Source organism: Lissotriton helveticus, chromosome 12 (genome assembly GCF_964261635.1).
Source record: "Lissotriton helveticus chromosome 12, aLisHel1.1, whole genome shotgun sequence".
Taxonomy (NCBI): Eukaryota; Metazoa; Chordata; class Amphibia; order Caudata; family Salamandridae; genus Lissotriton; species Lissotriton helveticus.
In genome coordinates, this window is record NC_136073.1 from 24,362,555 (window position 1) to 24,380,419 (window position 17,865).

General features: G+C 45.6%; 1 protein-coding gene across 1 annotated transcript; it reads left to right on the forward strand.

Moving 5' to 3' along the window:
* The first annotated feature begins 855 nt into the window (after positions 1-855).
* On the forward strand, positions 856-13,951 carry NR2C2AP (nuclear receptor 2C2 associated protein). The gene is made up of 5 exons (XM_078671516.1): positions 856-893; positions 5,708-5,798; positions 8,506-8,611; positions 9,126-9,193; positions 12,774-13,951. The coding sequence occupies exons 1-5, from the start codon at positions 856-858 to the stop codon at positions 12,888-12,890; spliced, it is 420 nt and encodes a 139-aa protein (XP_078527642.1). The 3' UTR covers positions 12,891-13,951.
* The last annotated feature ends 3,914 nt before the right edge of the window (positions 13,952-17,865 follow it).

Here is a 17,865-nt window from a genome sequence, read left to right on the forward strand (position 1 = left end):
AGCTCCAACTGCGATTTGTAAGGGAACCAGGCATATAGTTCCAAGCCATTATAGAGCTGGGAAGGAACGAGGAATTGTTACAGGTAGGGTTGGCACCATTTGAAGAGAAAAATACCCGCAAATTATTTTAAGTCTGAATAGGACAGGATACGATACTAAACACAACTTTAAACGAAATGGTACGTATTCATTTGTAACTTGGCTTTTCTGTCATTGTTTACAGTAATTATTAGTCATCAATTATCAACTTGGCTCTAAAGCACATTTAAAAGTGATTTTTATTTGCTTTGATGTATCTACAGACAAGAACAAAAGATACTGGCTTTTGGCGATGTGACTTATTTTTTAACCAGCCGGGATATTAAAATGCTGGTGGTGCCGGCAGAAAACCGCTTAAGTGGCAACCCTAGTTTCAGGCCAGTGCAAAATCATATTGCGGTGACCTTTAAATCAGTCCCCATCAGAATTAAACCTCAGGAAGGATTTCACGAGATTACTCACAGACCAGAGAGGAACCAAATTGAGGACAAAACACCATTCAAGAGGGGACCACAGCCCTGTGGAGAGAATAGAGGCTTCCTCCCCAAAGGAAGGATTTTCTTCTAAAGGCCTTTGTTCTAAATGCGACAATATCTGGTCTGAGACTGTCACTCATGTGTGTTCAAGAATGAGCCCAAATCCCAAAGCATGAGGGCTTCTATGAGCAAAGTCCGCCCGGAAACCAAAGCCTCTCCTGGAGGTAGGTGATTTGAAGAAGGAGACCCAGCTATGTTTTTGCCTCACCCAATATGGCCGCCATAACGTGACGCATGCTGTCGTGAAGAGCAAAGCCTGCTTTACGGCACCCTAAGCAAGATGGCGGCGTCCGTGCTGTGTGCAGAGATCGTGAGCCGGTAAGGGGGGTGAGGGGAAGAGTCCTAAGAGGGTCCGGGGGGCACTCAGGGTAAATCTATGATATTTAGGGAAGAATCGGATACATTTGGGAAAGTTCTGGAGCTGATCAGAGTTATAAGGTGCAAGTGTTCTCGAGCACGGGGACACACTCCCAGAGCCCGAACTATTGTATTGTTAAAATAAAATAGCACAATCAAAGGGTTAATGTATTTCATTGTACAGATATGTGTCGGAAACCTCAGTGTTAGAGATTCAATTCCTGGTGGGGCCACACAGACTTTCCTCCTTCTGATGTCGATAAAATGCGCACTGTTAATTTGGGTAATATTTAATACCGGCCTGGAGACCAGATCAACTATAAAATGTGCCTTATGTGTCTATTAATGGTAATAGCCGGTATTTTTAATCTAGTGTTTTATACCACACCTCTGTTTACAAGGCTTGGCAACACACAATGCCACTCTCAATGCTGACTTCCTAAGTATGGAAGCCTGTGTTGGCCCTGCCAGAACATGAAAACGTGGGGACTTGCTTATCACTTTGTTTTAGCCGCGAGTGTTCAACTGGCTGAGCCATCTTGTAAGCTGCTGAGGCAACATAGCTCCTAGAAGTTAAAGTCCACATCAAGATTTCTCTCAGAATTCACACTTGGGTTATAAGATGAACACCGATCTGAATACCAGCCCTAGTCTTCTGTTAACAGATACGTGCATTTTAAAAGTTGTTATTTTAGTGCATTTATATGAAAGCAATAGGACTGGAAGCAATGCTCTGTAAAAGTAAGCTCGGGATTGGGAAAGGTGTGTCCCGGTGACGTGGAGGCATATAATAAGCCTAAACAGGGGCCCATTAAAACATGTTTGTATATATAGCATTTGACAGAACAGTCTGGGGTTGGGGCCAACCTGGGGATGAGTGGGCATTCCAGAACAATCTGAATGCGCCTCGGGACCCAGAGCCTTTCGGAACAGCTGTGGAGTGGAGAGAGGCTTATGCTGTCTGCTGCGGAGTTAAGGCCGGGTGTGTATTCACCCAAGATTTTTGTGGGTGTGGTTTCGTGTCTCTGGTATAGTCATTCAATGGAGTGCCCTGTAAAATAAGGTTGTGTTGATGTATTTCAACAAAACCTCTTAAACTAAAGATTGTAGAATACAGCAGTTGCTACTAAAACAAGCATTGGAAATGCAATAGGTCTCGCACCATTAGAGTTAGTGTTTTTAGAATTGTTTATGGGTTTTTTTTGTAAATGTTTAGCATTTTTGTTTCCTGTAGCCAATGCTAAAGTATTACAAATAAAAAAAGCCATAAACATTTCTAAAAGCTCTAACTGAAATGGTCTGAGAACTATTGCACTGTGTGAGGGTGAGGGTGAGTGAGGGTGAGGGTGAGTGAGGGTGAGGGTGAGTGAGGGTGAGGGGTTGAGGGTGAGTGAGGGTGAGTGAGGGTGGGTGAGGGTGAGGGGTTGAGGTTGAGGGTGAGGTGTTGAGGGTGAGTGAAGGTGAGTGAGGGTGAGGGTGAGTGAGGTGTTGAGGGTGAGTGAGGGTGAGGGTGAGTGAGGGTGAGGGGTTTTGGGTGAGTGAGGGTGAGGGGGAGTAGTTGAGGCTGAGTGAGGGTGAGTGAGAGTGAGGGTGAGTGAGGGGTTGAGGGTGAGGGGGTGAGGGGTTGAGGGTGAGTGAGTGAGGGTGAGGGGTTGAGGGTGAGTGAGGGTGAGGGGTTGAGGGTGAGTGAGGGGTTGAGGGTGAGGGGTTGAGGGTGAGTGATGGTTTGAGGGTGAGGGGTTGAGGGTGAGGGAGGGTGAGTGAGGGTGAGGGTGAGGGGTTGAGGGGGAGGGGTCGAGGGGGAGGGGTTGAGGGTGAGTGAGGGTGAGTGAGTGAGGGGTTGAGGGTGAGTGAGGGTGAGGGGTTGAGGGTGGGTGAGTGAGGGTGAGGGTTTGAGGGTGAGGGGTTGAGGGTGAGTGAGGGTGGGTGAGTGAGGGTGAGGGGTTGAGGGTGAGGGGTTGAGGGTGAGTGAGTGAGGGTGAGGGGTTGAGGGTGAGTGAGTGTGAGGGGTTGAGGGTGAGTGAGGTTGAGGGTGGTTGAGTGAGGATGAGGATGAGTGAGAGTGAGGGTGAGTGAGGGGGTGAGGGGTTGAGGGTGAGTGAGTGAGGGTGAGGGGTTGAGGGTGAGTGAGGGTGAGGGGTTGAGGGTGAGTGAGGATGAGTGAGAGTGAGGAAGATCACCTGCCAATGTGAGCCCAGCATTCACTCGAAAACTGAACTCCAGTTGTCTTACAGGAAGTATGCAGCGGGCGTAGATAAATGGGTGAATAGTTGCGACAGTCAGAGAAAGTGTATCAGGCCCTGCGAAGATTATATTTCTATAAAGCGTACTGGAGCTTTACAAGGCCCCTTACTATGTCAAACTCAACCCTACTTGTTGGGCCCTCCGAAGGAGGTGAGGCTGGGTTGGAACAGAGGGAATCGAATCAGTAATTCGAAATAGTGCTCCCAGACATGTCACATTGGCGCTAGGCAGGAGTAAGTACGCCATCTCTGCAAAGAATGCTCATCAAACCAGAAGGCAAAATGAATATAGTTTCTACCCTGGGAGTCATCCATTAATTCTATTTTAAAGTGCCCCAGAAGTAAGGCAATGCAAGAACTCAGTTAAAGACGGTGCGAGATAACTGTATTCTAAACTTTTTTTTTCCAAACAAAAGGGGGCAAGAATTGTTCAGTTACAAAACAGCTGAACGAACTAAGTAGTGCAAAACATACAAAATATCAGGCAATAACTTTGGAGCCACGGTGGCTTGCACTTGAAATCTAGTAAAGCAAGCTTTGCCAAACAATGTCCACAATAATGTCACTCAATGGTCAGTTTGTGGCATTGTTTTAGAACAGTCGACGTTTCGATCCCTAGCTCCTAGATAAGGGGGATCATCATCAGGACTAATTTAAATACAATTGCCTGGTGTCTATCGTTGGAGCCTGTTGGGATAAGGAACAGGAAAAAGGGGGGAGGAAAAACAGACAACAGCGACCTGTCAGAATTACTGTAATAGTTGCATTTCAATATGTCAACAACTGGTGTAGGGATCAAGTGCCACCATATTTGTAGACAACATAAGTTAAAACAATGTTGGAGTCGGGTACTCGTGCCACCTGTGAGATGTGTGCTCCTAGATAGCACTTGTGCATGTCAGGAAAACTGCTAGCTTTGTGTTATTCGTGGCGAGGTATACTGTGCAAGTGTTTTCACAAGTGTTCAAGAAGGTGATACTTATGTTCTAATGGATTTATGGGGGTGATCGAGTGTATGCGGAGGGTCAATTAATTTAGTGGCGAGACGTGGGAAGAGAAGTTTGCAAGGCGGCAGGGTAAAGTGAACGAATGGGCGGAACTTCGTAAATGGACTGCCTTACCCTAGTTCAAGCGAAATATTGCTTGAATCCGAATGATTAAGGTGTATAGAGCGCTGCGTCATTCCTTTTGAAAGAAAGTGATGAATGTCAGGGCTGGTTGCCGGGCATATGGCGTCAGAAAAGAATGTGAATAGCCAAGGGTTGAGCATTACCTTTTCTTCGCTCAGTGCGGTCCTTGGAAGTGGTTCCATGGTTCGTATTTGCTCGGAGTGGCTGGTAGGGCAGCTTAACCTCGCTGATTAGCGGTTTCTTGCTGTTGGAGCTGGGGAGTGGGAAAGGGTGTAGGTTGTGTCAGCGGTGCCATCCTTTACCATTGAAAGGTAGAAGGCATGGGGAGCACAAGGGTGCGCTCAGCATGATGATAAGGGCTAACCTCTTAGGAGTCTCGTGGAGGTTGCAACGGTGTGCGGCTCCGGTCCTCGGCACAATGGCAGGAACCTCGATAGTCTGAACTAGGCTTCGAATAAAAAAAAATGCGACACGGCGGGCAGGGGAGGGGGCGGAGCGGGTAAAATAAACAAACGAGACGGAGGGAAGAGAGGGGAGGGGGGAGGAGAAATGCGACACGGCGGGAAGGGGAGGGGGCGGAGCGGGTTAAATTAAACAAACGAGACGGACGGAGGAGAGGGGAGGGGGGAGGAGAAATGGTACACAGCGGGAAGGGGAGGGGGCGGAGCGGGTAAAACAAGACGGACGTGCACGCGCTTTTAAGCTCAATGCGCATGCGCATTGAGCTTAAAAGTCACGGGCACTGCAAGGAATCGCCACGATTCCTTGCAGTGGATAAAGAGTGGATAAGCCCCCATAGTCTCGCTTGCTCGATGCGCATGCGCATCGACAGGCGAGACCTAAAAAACAATTCGCACTTTATAATAATAAAAAAGTATGTTTTTAGGCATAAGTGACACTACCACAAAGCCGGGCATCAATATCTGGTCCCACCAAATGAGAGAAGGTGCTTCATGTTAACATGGGTCACACATTCGAGTCCTGGGTTTTCTTTCTGCAAACAAATGAATTCTGGGAGTTGTAGTCTTAATTCCCTTTTCCAGGTTTGTAAAATGAGAACCCAGGACTGCATCTGTGGGTCCTGGTGGCTACAGCATTTGGTAACCCTTCTGCCAGCGGTCTGAACAGTAGCCTTCCTTCCCCTCTCAGTGCTGCTTCTATAGATCTGTCTGAGACTTTGATGAGTTATGCTTCTGGGTTCAGGAGTTTGGACAGAATCAACTTTGACTTAACAGTCCTTTGCTACTTACTTTCGGAATTCTGAACAGTCCATCACACTTTATTTTTGACAGCTGACCCTTCTGAATTGTAATTCACTGCTGCTGTGGCGTTTTCACTGTGCAAAATGGAAAACCATCTACTTCGAAGACCATTAACCCTTGTATTTCCCTCTTGCTTGCAGCGTAAGTTCAGTTCTGAATAGGGATGTGAAACAATTTGGCAAAAAGTACCTGTTTGACGGGAATGAGGACACCTGCTGGAACTCCGACCAGGTGAGTGAGTGACTTTGCAAAAATCAAACTTCAGTACATAAGTGGGCTACAACCAAACCTGATCTTTGATAAAACTTTAAAGCCCACTGCCGAGGGCTATGCTGGTTGTTACAGGGCCTGAACCAGAGAGATAAGTTCAAGACGCAAGCCCCGCCTCCTTATACCTGTAAGGCACATGCCTTTAAGCTGTTGTACACGCCCCTGGGGTCCTTAACTACATTCACTGGGGGCGCAAATGCGTCTGCAAGGGCTTGTAAGTGCAGGAGGTCTGGTCGAAGCAACATCGTTAATTTGGCACATTTCCAGGCTGCTTTCTTTTACATGCAGAGGTTTAAGTGCATAAAAAGTGTGCAATTTCCTGAGTGCTCTGGCCATAGTCAGTAAGTAGTGTGACCGGGACAAACATGTGGCTAAAAAGAACAAAATATTCAGTAACTATTTTATTTCTCAGCCTCTGGTAATTGTATATAAAAAATACACACATATTAAATTTTAAAAAAATCAATGCAAGTTTAGCTAATCTGTGGAAAATGTACTCTTTGACATTATAAACTTCAGTGAGCTAATGCAATGATTGCAGATATCTGTGTGGCAAACTAAACCTAGGGTCACTGGAATTATGTGGCAGCAGAGGACCAAATCATGTGGCAGGGTTGACTAAAGAGGCAAGAAAAAGCGAATTATACAGATAACACCATTGCAACGAAATCATATAATTCCAATGACCCTGACTAAACCCCACTTAAGGCTGTTTTACTATCCGGGAAACATCCTTTACAACGAAACATTTTACACGCAGTACCTTTACAACGCAGGTATTACAACGCAAGTCGTTACAACGACTTGCGCTGGAGGGCGCTGTAGGATAGGGAATAGTTTAATTTACTATCTAAAACCTTCCCTACTATCCACGGGGACTGGAGTTAGAATAGTAAATTAAACTATTCCACTATCCAGCGCCCCCAACGCAAGAAAAAGCATGCGTTGTAACGACATACACCCTACTATCCTTGCTTGCAAGGGGTAGAGTGCACATTTTCTGTGTCAGTGTTTCACTAGGTCTCGGAGTAAGTGCCCGGAGGCAGCAAGCGTTGTGGGCAATACGGGAGCCCATGTTTTTGGCAAAGAAAAAAGCCTACTCCACAAGGCAGCAGCTATCATTAGTGAAGCTGGTCTGAGGAATCCACTAGATCACATTTATGAATGTCTTTCTCTAAAAACAAGAGTATAGAGGTTAATTTTCCTTGGTAGCAGAGTTGCAAGGAGGTGGGGAAACTTGTTGGAGGTCATTTTCTTTCTAAAAGGGAGGAGGTGTGGCTTACGGGCAAGAGCTGCCTACTTTGGAACCAGGTTCTGGTCTCTGCATCAACTGTGATCCTGGGCAACGTAAAGTGTTCCAGTGCCCTAGGGGCAAATCCACTGTACATAAAAATAAGGACAGGTAGCCTGTTTCAAGATTGGGGTGACGACCAGGCATGGCGGAGAACCGGTGAAAGAGGCAGAGGAGACGGCTGTGGCCCTAAGTAGCAGACTATCATTAGTGGAGTTCTATTTGGGCCCATGAGTGCGAGGGGCTCACAACACTCAAATTGAATGTATGACGTTACAATGCATGCCTTTACAACGCAGTTTTTACATCGCAACATTCTTTGCAACGCTTTCTTTTACATAGCATGCCATTACATCGCATTTTCAGAAACTACCTTTACAACGCATTCCATTACATCGCATTATACCTTTACAACGCATACCATTACATTGCATACCATTACATTGCATTTAAGGTAAGTGTTGGATCGTGTAGGGGTAAAAATAACTATTCTAACTCCAGTGAGTGCAACAGTAGGGTAAGTGTCGAAAGTGTAAGGGTACTATGCATTGTAATGGTATGCGTTGTAATGACTTGCAATGTAATATCTGCGTTGTAGTAACATGCATTGTCATAACATGCGTTGTAATGGCATGCGATGTAAAGTATGTTGCGATGTAATGACTGCCATGTAAAGGTAGTGCGACGTAAAGACTGCGTTGTAAAGGTTGTTTCCCATTTAATATAGATGAGTTCCAGGAAAAGTATACATGAAACAAGCTCAAAAGCTCCGCCCCTGCGCTCAACCCTGCCTCTCCTACTCCCCCAATGTTTGCCGTAAAGGTTTGAAGGGGGCACTCAACCTCCAACTGTTTTGCTCTGAGTCCCCCCCCCCCCCCCGCCCCTCCAAAAAATGTTTTAAGACCTCTGCTTTAAGGTGTATGGGGCCAGGGTAGGGGTTTCATGACCCACTGGCTGCTGTGGAGGAAAGAGTTTTTTTTTCTGGATGGGGCCTCCCAGAGGGACCCCCACCTGAGGGCACATTTAAAAATATTTTTACTGCGGACCCAGCAGTATCCCAATGTCATTAATGATGTCACTGAACGTCACGAGTAATTAAATATGTGAAGGTCTAAAGCTGTGCATGGCAAGGGCGCACATTGTAGTTATCTCAAACTATAACTGGCGATTTTTTTTTAAACAATAGTTTTTATATTGTTACAAGGCCTACCTATAACATCACTTTAACCTTTGATTTTTCTATTGAATGTCTAGAGTCTTTTAATGTAAGTAAAAATCTTAGTATCCTACCTATTTACAATGTCACTTTATTTTCAATGGAAATATATATGTGTGTATACTTATTTATTTAGGGTGACTCGTTTTTTTTTGTCCTAGGGCGCCTCCCAGTGGATATTGCTGGAATTTCCAACGAGTGTGCAGGTTTCTGAACTTCACATTCAGTTTCAAGGGGGATTCGCTAGTCGGACAGCCAAACTCGAAGGTAAGCAGTGGTTTGTTTAATCAGTATTGAAAAAGCCAATAGGTTTGACTCTTGTATAGTGTACAGGCACAACGTACAGCGACACACCTTTGGCTGTAGAAACAATATATTGGCAGCATGGGTTAGACAAATCCATGTGAATGTACTGAGCCAGTTTAGTGCTTCAGGTGGACATCAGACACTGCTTTGTGTTACACTTGTGAAAACAGTGTGTGCACGATTCAACACAGACTTTAGTACGTCTGGTCGCATATCGCCACAAGCAACACAGGAGGCGATGAAGTGCAAATCACAAAGTTAGAGAATCACAGATACTTGTGTATCCAGATCTGTGAAGGTGCACACGTCTCAAACACAACATTGCAGTGAAGTTGGGGAAAAATGAAGTGTTCAATGTGCAAAGATCTTGGAGCACAGAGTGCACTACACGGAAATTGTGCTTAGAAACCAGTGTTCGAGCGCAAAGCGAGAACAGATGTCTGATTTTCACATATTCTTTTTTTTTTCCTTTCAGGCAGTAGAAAGAATGAAGATTTTGTGAAAATCCTGGATTTCTATCCTGAAGATATCAACGCTTTGCAGATATCCTTTGCTCATGTTCATCAATGCGCTCACTGGTCAGGAGATGCGATTCCGTGGCTCGTTTCCATTGGCAGAATCTGCATAGTGATACAGAAAGTTGATGGAATCACAAAAAGCCTCTTTGGAAGATGCATAGTGCAAAAGGACATGTCTGGTGTGTTTTGAGTGAGAACAACGGACGCAGGAGGTCTTAAACAGCCTCTAAGCGCTTGGGTAAGGATAATACTTGAGAGCACTGAGCTAGAAGTCCACATCTGCAGCCAGGGCCGCGGAGAGGCCCGTGGGACTGTGACAGAGGCAGCCACTTAGTACCTGGCACGTAAATTCTGTTGCGCTCATTCTGGCTGGTCAGACCTGTATGTCAGTCCCCACAATGTACAACAAGAGGCCCCAACCTTTCTATAGCAAGAGCTACATATGTTCAGTGAAAATCATTCAGAGCTACTAATATTAGTGTTGTAATAGTGGCCATCCTGTGCAAGAGTGCCAGCAGCGATCACCTCCGCGCAGCAGGCAGGGTTAGCAGCAGCGATGTTAAAAAAAAAAAAAAAAAGCTTTGAGTTTTGCATGCCTCTGCACGAAAAACGCATGACAGTCATATCTGCAGTGACTGTGGCACCAATGTTTTATATAACATTGGTGATAAGTCTGCCGAAAACCTCATGATTTATCATTCAAATATCAGCTTTCAATATATTTTGAAAATTGAGCCCTTTTCCTCCAAACATCTTCTGAATATACACACATTTTGATCTCAAATATACACTCCAAATTTTGGTATTCATATATTAATTCAGACAAGCAAAGGGTTCTAATTTTGTAGGCTGGTCGGCACACAGGAGAGCTACTTACAGTCAGCTGGAGAGCTCCCAGTAGCTCATAAGCTACATTTTGGCGAAGGCTGATATACAATATCTAAACATGGCTAGGGAAACGGAGACCACTGTCTAGGCACACATGTTTTGTATTTTATAGGCTCAGCATAAAGTTTAGCAAAATCCTACTTGTTTCTCAGCTATACAACCAACAGACATTGGCAGAGTCAATAGTCTGGTCTTAGCAAGCCGCTGAGACCTTTTTTATTTGATGAATGTGCCTCGAAAATAAAAAAAAGAAGAAAAATTGCTGCTGCCTAAACATAGCACCCATATGCCTGTGACGCGAACAGGGACTGTGAGAAGCTGGAAATCAATTGTCTCCTTAAATAGAAACCACTGTCCGGATCACAGTCAGTGAAGTCAAGACTCTATCCTCATTGGCCGGAGTTTTAGCCTCCACCCCGCCTTCAGAAGAGGGCTGTAAAACTCGAGCCCAGTTCTTCTGGACAAGGGGGCCTCCTGGGCCGGACTGGCCATAACAGGCATCAGGTGTTTACCCAGTAGGCCGCCAGGGTAGGGGCCGGATTTAGGTCTGGGGGGGCCGTTTTTGTTACCGGGAGCCGGCAATATCAGCCCCCTATAACAAAATTGCCCGAAATCGTCCGTAGCAAACAGCTCAGCTGCACCCCCCTCCTCACACCCAGGGGGGCCGGCAAAGCTGTTTGCCCGGGCCGGTTTTGGTTCCCAGTCCGGCCCTGGGGGCATCTATCTATTACTCTTTTCCTGAGATTCCCAGCGACGCTCTGTGTCTCAATTCATGGTTTGAACCTTCAGTTGACAGCACCAGGCTATTACATTGCAAACCTATTGAACCCACCAAATTGTCCCGTATAATTGGGTTGTTAAAGTCCTGCTCTCCACTTGACTCAGCATCTCCCTCCGTCTTGGAGCGAGGGCTGTAAGCCGTGCAACCTGTGCTTCACGGGGTACTTAATAGCTCCTTCGTGTCAGGCCGGGTTCTGCTGCGTTGCAAGCACACTACGGTAGTTCCGCTCCTCAAAAAACCTCTGCTAGACCTGCTGAAGGCCAAAAAGTATCGGCCCCCCTCGCTGCTCCCTTTGTCTTCCAAGGTTGCAGAAAAGTATGTCAACCAGTAGCTTTCTAGCTTTATTGAGGCGAAGGACTTACTTCACAGGACGCAGTCGGGCTTCGGCCCCTCCCTTAGTACGGAGTCTACCCTCTTGCTGAATCCATCCACTAAGTCCTTTACAGGGGTGACACCGCAGCACTGCTTATGTGGTCCTCGTGCGGCTTTCGACACCATGTGCCACAACATCTTAAGCGTTTGTGGAGTTGCAGTGTCGGCCACCAAGCCCTGCAGTGGGTTGTCACTCTCCTGCCGAAACTCACCTTTCAGGGGTTTTTAAAAACCTTTCTATCCTCAGGTTTTTCTGCTACAGCATGGAGTACCTCCGGGCTCCTCTGTTAGCCCGACCCTATTCAACTTATATATACGCTCCATGGCCGAGATCATCTAACACCATAACGTATGTAATGATACTCAACAGATCACCATCCTGTCACAAAGCTCGGTTAACACGACTATCTGGCTGAGGACAGGCCTGATGGAGGTCGTTCAGTGGATGGATCTCCGCTGTCTTAAGCTGAACGCAGGTAAAACAGAGGTCCTCATTCTAGGCAAATAGCCCTCTATCTGGTCCTCTGCACGGTAGACAGATTCTCTTGGTCCTTTACCTCCTCCTATGCCCAAGGTTAAGAACCTAGACATTTGGTTCGACAAGAGGCTCACCCGTGACAGCCAAATCACAGCCTTAGCCGGAAATTGTTTTGGGATTTTAAAAACCCTCAAAAAATCCTTTGCTTCCCCCACCCCAAAAAAAACAGTCATGGGCACTGTTTACATCCAGGCTGGACTACTGAAACGTCCTGTACTTAGCGGTGTCACTATCACGGCTGATGAGACTTCAGCATATGCAGGATTCAGTAGCCTTCCAAGAAGGGCCCCCATGCGGACTGCGCTTTCTAAGCTGCATTTGTTGCCTCCGAAGAAGACTTTCCTTCAAGGCCCTCTGGTATTGTTACAAGGCTTTTACAAACAAGGGTTCTCGCTATCTACATCCTTTTACCAAGCCGTACTTTCCTGTGAGGAGCCCCTGATTCTCTGGTTTCATGCTGGCCTGTATCCCCATGGCAAAAATTATGTGTTGGGGGCAGCCCTTCTAGTATCAAAACTGTGGAACTCATTACCTCTTCGAATGCGGCAGGCCCAGATGGAATCTCTTTTTCGTAAAATTTAAACAGCTAGTTATTCTGTTCGGGCTGATTTAATAATTTCTTCGCTATTGACATGACCTTCTGGGAGCTGGACGTTTCGCCCTGGGACAATTTGTCTGAAGTAGCTACGCGCTATACAAATTGCACTATTATTATTAAGTGGTTCACCAAGGTCCTACTTCTCTATGCACTTGTGAACTCACACCCTTTAAGATAGCGAGGTGGGTTGAGTACCGCCTGCTAAGATCTGCGTACAATGTCTGCCGGTCAGGTGTCTTAAATTCGTTGGCACCGACAAAGGCTTCATCATTTCAAAGTTAGACAGCGCCAGGATTTTTATTCTGTCATTCGTCAATATTTAAAGTCATTCTAGGAACATTTTAATCTGATTGACAAAAGTAATAATGTATTGATTGTTGCGTAATGTTCTGTTCCTCCACCTGTGTTTCCTTCACTGCTGTAGTCACAGATTTCCCATGGAAGCGGCGACCATCGATAAACTGAAGATAACTTTCCAGGAGAGCACAGATTTTTTTGGGAGGATTATCGTCTATCACCTTGACGTCCTGGGCGATAAACTGTAGCTTCTCGTTGAAACCTCACAAGCTAAGCCAGTGTTATCCGGGGGAATACCTCGCACACACAGGAAAACGGAGCCCCTATCACAATCACCCCAATGGGACGATACTGTAGGATTGCAAGAGGTTTGGAATATGATGGCTGAAGCGTCGTTGTGGACTTCAGCGTGTACCTACAGGAACGCCAGACAACAACAAGAGAATAAAATGACACCTTCGGTTGACGAACAACTGGTGTTCATACAGGGATTGTCGATGAACTACTTTCACTCGAAAGCAAAACAGGGCATTGCCACAAACCAATGAATACACACGAAATCCCTCTAATCGAACAATGACATTTAACGGAGGACTATAAAGGAACTGCGCGGTCAGGACAAGGACTTGCAGAGTGCATGCTTACGATGATATGACGTATACCTGAATGTATAGTACCCTGCAGATTGCCAGTGCAGCCAGGGATATTCCAGTACCCCGGGACCACACTGTTAGACTGGGCAATCAACAAACAACAAGTTGGTTTAACAGAACAAGTATCTCTATCCAAGTAAAATACTCAGAAAAATCATAAAATGCATTAAAAAATGCACATGTATTCCATTAAGGTGCCTTTTCAGTTTCTGAATGTAACAAACCACAACATAACCCAACACTGCACTACAAAATGCAGATTGTAGTAGCAAGTGACAAGAGTATGGACAAAGAGCCAGCCCACTGACGTGTGGTGCAGAATCACAGAACGGGCTGTCAACTTCACAGGAAAGCCTCAACTTGCACATCCTGCCATTTTAAATGTTACTGAGCCCTCTGCTGCTTTTCAGGTTGGCTGTTCAGTTGGTGTGAATGACCCCCAGCCTCACATTTTTTTATAAGTCTCACCATTCCAGGAATGGAGATATTATGAGCCCTTGTTTTGTAACCTCCAACCTCAGAAGGTGCCAAATTGGTACCCTAGAGTACCAGACAAAGGGAATTCAACAACTGGATGGTGAGAACAGGTTCCTAGGGATGTTGTGTTGCCCCATTTTTTGCTCTCATGGCTCAGGTGAGGCCTAAAGAAGGGGAATCCTTAAAATGAGTCAAGGGGGGGAGGGGGCACAGTATCAGCAAGATAATTCGGGAGCGTTCTCAGGGGGTGGGAATTCAGCTCAGTGCGTCAACTCTTTGGTACTTTTTTGGCTCTTGTGAAATATTTAAGGCAGACATTATCTGTTCCATGGGCAGGGGTTCTGGCTTGGGCAAGAAGCACTTAAGACTCCACACAACTATGGTATAACATAGCCCCTCAAATTGTTGCAGTGGAGCTTCAGGTTATATTTTATATTTGTGGCAGCTGAAAAGCTTCCTACTGGTTGTTCTTTATGCTAAGCAGGTAGTTTGTGATAAAGAAAGATTTTGGCTTCAGCCAAAGGGGTTGAAATATATCTCCCTGGAGTGTCGAGAGCTGAATGGACTGTGTGAAATAAGTTCTAAATGTCCGGCTGCGTAGTATTTGTAGCCTCCCTTAGAGTTGATACAAAAGGGGATGATGGACGGAGCTCCCTTAGAGTTGAGCCAACTTGATGGAAAGGTCTGAATTCCACCCAGGCCGGAAAGCAGGAAGAATTGTGGGATAGGCGCAGGACAGAGTTGCACAAAGAACGCTTCCTAAACCCAAGATGGCTCATGGCCACACAGAAGCCCAAAGGTGACAGGTGGCATGCAGAGTGCGATAAAGTATCTTCTCTTATGTGAATCCAAGGTTGGCTGTAAAAATGTGAAAGGAAAAGGCTGTTGTGCAAAAAAAAAAAAAAAAAAAAAAAAGAAGCTGCACAGTAAGAAAGTTAAGTACAACAAGCACTGGCGTTGCCAATAGGTTTCGCATTTGGAAAGTTGGAGCTATTGGTTTTGTAAATTACATTTTATATTTATATATCGTTATTGGCATTGTCAAGCTGAACCCTAGTATCACATAGTTCAACACTAATCTAGCCACAATACATACTAGTTGTTAAACCGTATTCCATGGCGGTTCTTTTTACATCTGATCCGACTCATGATACATAATTTTTTTGGGGCCAGGACAAACAACTTTAAACACAGAAAGAACACTTAGGGTGCTGCAGTGGCAAACTGTGTGTGTGGATAATATGGTAGTAGTAACCTGAATCTCTGGCATGGACATCCTCTATCCTTGGCAGTTGATTTCTGCATCCTTCACGCTGTGCCGGTGTGTGTGCACTTTCGAAAGTGAATTACAGTGACAAGCAACCACTCGAGATAAGATGACACCAGCAAGAATTTTGCCAGGCCTCATTGATGGATGCCAGACGTCGCTCTATAGCTGCCTTCTGCTCGTGGGAGTTAATGTAAACGTAAATGTTCAATCCTTGTAAATACAGCCCGATTAAATCATAGGACAGTTCATCACATGTGTTGATGCTAATTCATCGGGGGGGGGGATTTTCTGGGAAGTAAAACAAATGAAATACGTGTCTGAATCCAAGAAGACAGATTGCGAGCAAGACAAAAATATTCAACTGTAGCAAAATGCAAAGTCTGGGGTGAAGAAAACAAAACTACAGCAGTAAAAGACTCTAGGAGAAGGTGCAGAGTAGGGCGCCCCGTGATGCGCCAAGCGTGTGGGTGAAAATACTAGATCTAAAAAATACCCGAGTGAATTCACATGTTCAGAGGCATTTATGCACGGAAAACAGGAGAAAAAGTAATGGGCTTAGGACACACGAACGTGAGGGTTAAGAACTTGAATGGATCTGTGACACTAATCAGTGAGTGAGCTCTCGAAACAAAGAGAAGGAATTTTGCTGAAAAAAGCAAACGTGTCTTTAGATGTGTGACACGGACAAAAAAAAAAGTGACCTATGGACGTGGAAACCAGCATTATTAAAATGTGACCTAGCCTAACAAGAAACAGCGCGGCAATCAGTGCAAGTGATGCCGCACATTAAACCTGCTGGTTACCGAGTTAAATACAGGTGACCGAAAGTGATCGGTGAAAACACATTGCTCTGAACAAGTGAATATGTAAGAGTTAGCGCAGTTAAAAAGTTCAGAGAAATATGGCCGTCTGGCATACCTTAGTGCTTGAAGCTCACATTGCCGAAGCCAACCATGTCGGTGTTTAGTAAACGCCGTTGGGGGTGAAGTTAGCGGTGTGGTGACTACAAGAAGTACTCCAAAACCCGGAATGCAGCCCCGGGGTCACAAGAAGTAGAAAACAGACAACGCGCTGCCGCGGCGTCTAAGAAGAAAGTGAGAGCTGTGGGGAAACGTTAAGAGCATAAACGTGGCGGTGAAATGGGAGCCGCAAGGGTGTAAAAAAATTTGACACAAAAGAATGCATGTGCCAGCATTCACGAGCAGATGGTCCTGTTTACCTATGGACGTGGAAACAAACATTAGTAAAATCTAACCTAGCTTAACAAGAAACAGCACGACAATCAGTGCAAGTGATGCCGCACATAAAACCTGCTGGTTAAAGAGGTAAATACGGGTGAACGTAAGTGATCGGTGAAAACAGTGCTCTGCACAAGTGAATATGTAAGAGTTAGCGCAGTTAACAATTTTTGAAAAGGACCTAACACCACGCTGTTGCATTTTTAGTATTGTTGGAACCGTTTGCGCAAGAAACAAAAAATATTGTTGTTAAAATATGCAGACGATGTTGTAAATGCGGAAAATCTATAATTATGCGAAAATCACGCGACCGCACAATGGTATAATTCCAGTAGCCTTGCTTTTAAGCCTACATGTATCATTAGGGCAAGTTCAGCGGACTTAGGGACACATACTTCCCCAGAAAGAAACTAAGACTCCTAGTGGAAGCAAAAACTTAACAGAAATATTGAAAGAATACTCAGTATATTATACTACAGTATACTAATTATAATGGTATACCACATGAACAGGAGAACAGTAATTGAATTAGTAATACGAATAATGACCATAATAAAACAGTACGCAGCACAGATCTGCGAGGCACACTAATGGCGGCACGGCGCTGTAAACATCTCAACATAGAACTCAATTGTAACTTTGAAAGTAACTCGCATCACGGTGACCGTGACAACAGGAATAACGCCGACACTCACAATAATCACATTAATAGGTATCATACAGTGTGTAGTGATGCGGTGCTTATATTCAATAACCAGTTTAGGCCGAGCCGTGGTGATATGTTATGTGCAAGGGAATTATTGGGAGGGGGCGGGAGTGTGTGCAGGAGGAATGGGACGACCTGAGAGGAGAGAGGCAAGATAACGGACAGTGCCCGACTGTTGTGCCCAATAATAACACGGAACTTGTAAAACGGGTTTGTGGGAAAGGAGGAAAAGTAGAAGGTTGGAAGGGAAAGGAAAATGCACCGGGGAGGTGAAAAAAGTAACAAAAGGGAAGGAAGCGAGGAGAGCGAGAGTACATATAGAAGGGAAGGTGGACAGAGAAGGAAGGAGGTGAGGAAATGCACTGGGAGTGAAGGAAATGGTGGGAGGAAGGAAGGAAACGGCGAAAGGCGGAGTCAAGCTAGGGATGTGAGAAAAGAGAACAAGGCGAAAAGTGAGAGGATAATCTAGAAATAACGAAACAACCCAAGACAGAGAGAAGGAAGGGGGCCGAGTAGAGTGGGGGAAAGGGCAAGAAGGGCTGGGGTGAAAGGCCAACGCGAGAGAGGTAAGAGATCAGTGAAGAGAGAAAGTAGGGCTCGCAGAACAGAGGGTAAAGAGTTAGCAGGGTTAGCCTGTGTGCGAAAGCGCGATGCGCTTGGAGAGTGTATGCTGGCAAATGGCCGGAGGGAAGCCGGATGGGGCGGGAGAGCCTGGGGGGGGGGGGCGGGAATGCGAGCGAGGGGAGGAGGCGGATTAGGGAGATGCGCAGTCTAGGTAGCATCAGTGGAAACTTAATTCACCACACACAGAAAAAAGCAACACGGACAACAGCACATAAGCTTCAGTCACAAAAGGTACATTACAGCACAAAAGTGCAA

Bases quoted from the DNA above. Each gene is read 5' to 3' on its own strand.
- NR2C2AP (XM_078671516.1), top strand. From the start codon at position 856: ATGGCGGCGTCCGTGCTGTGTGCAGAGATCGTGAGCCG. The intron at 894-5,707 runs GTAAGGGGGGTG...TCTTGCTTGCAG, and splicing joins TGTGCAGAGATCGTGAGCCG to CGTAAGTTCAGTTCTGAATA. The intron at 5,799-8,505 runs GTGAGTGAGTGA...TTTTTGTCCTAG, and splicing joins CCTGCTGGAACTCCGACCAG to GGCGCCTCCCAGTGGATATT.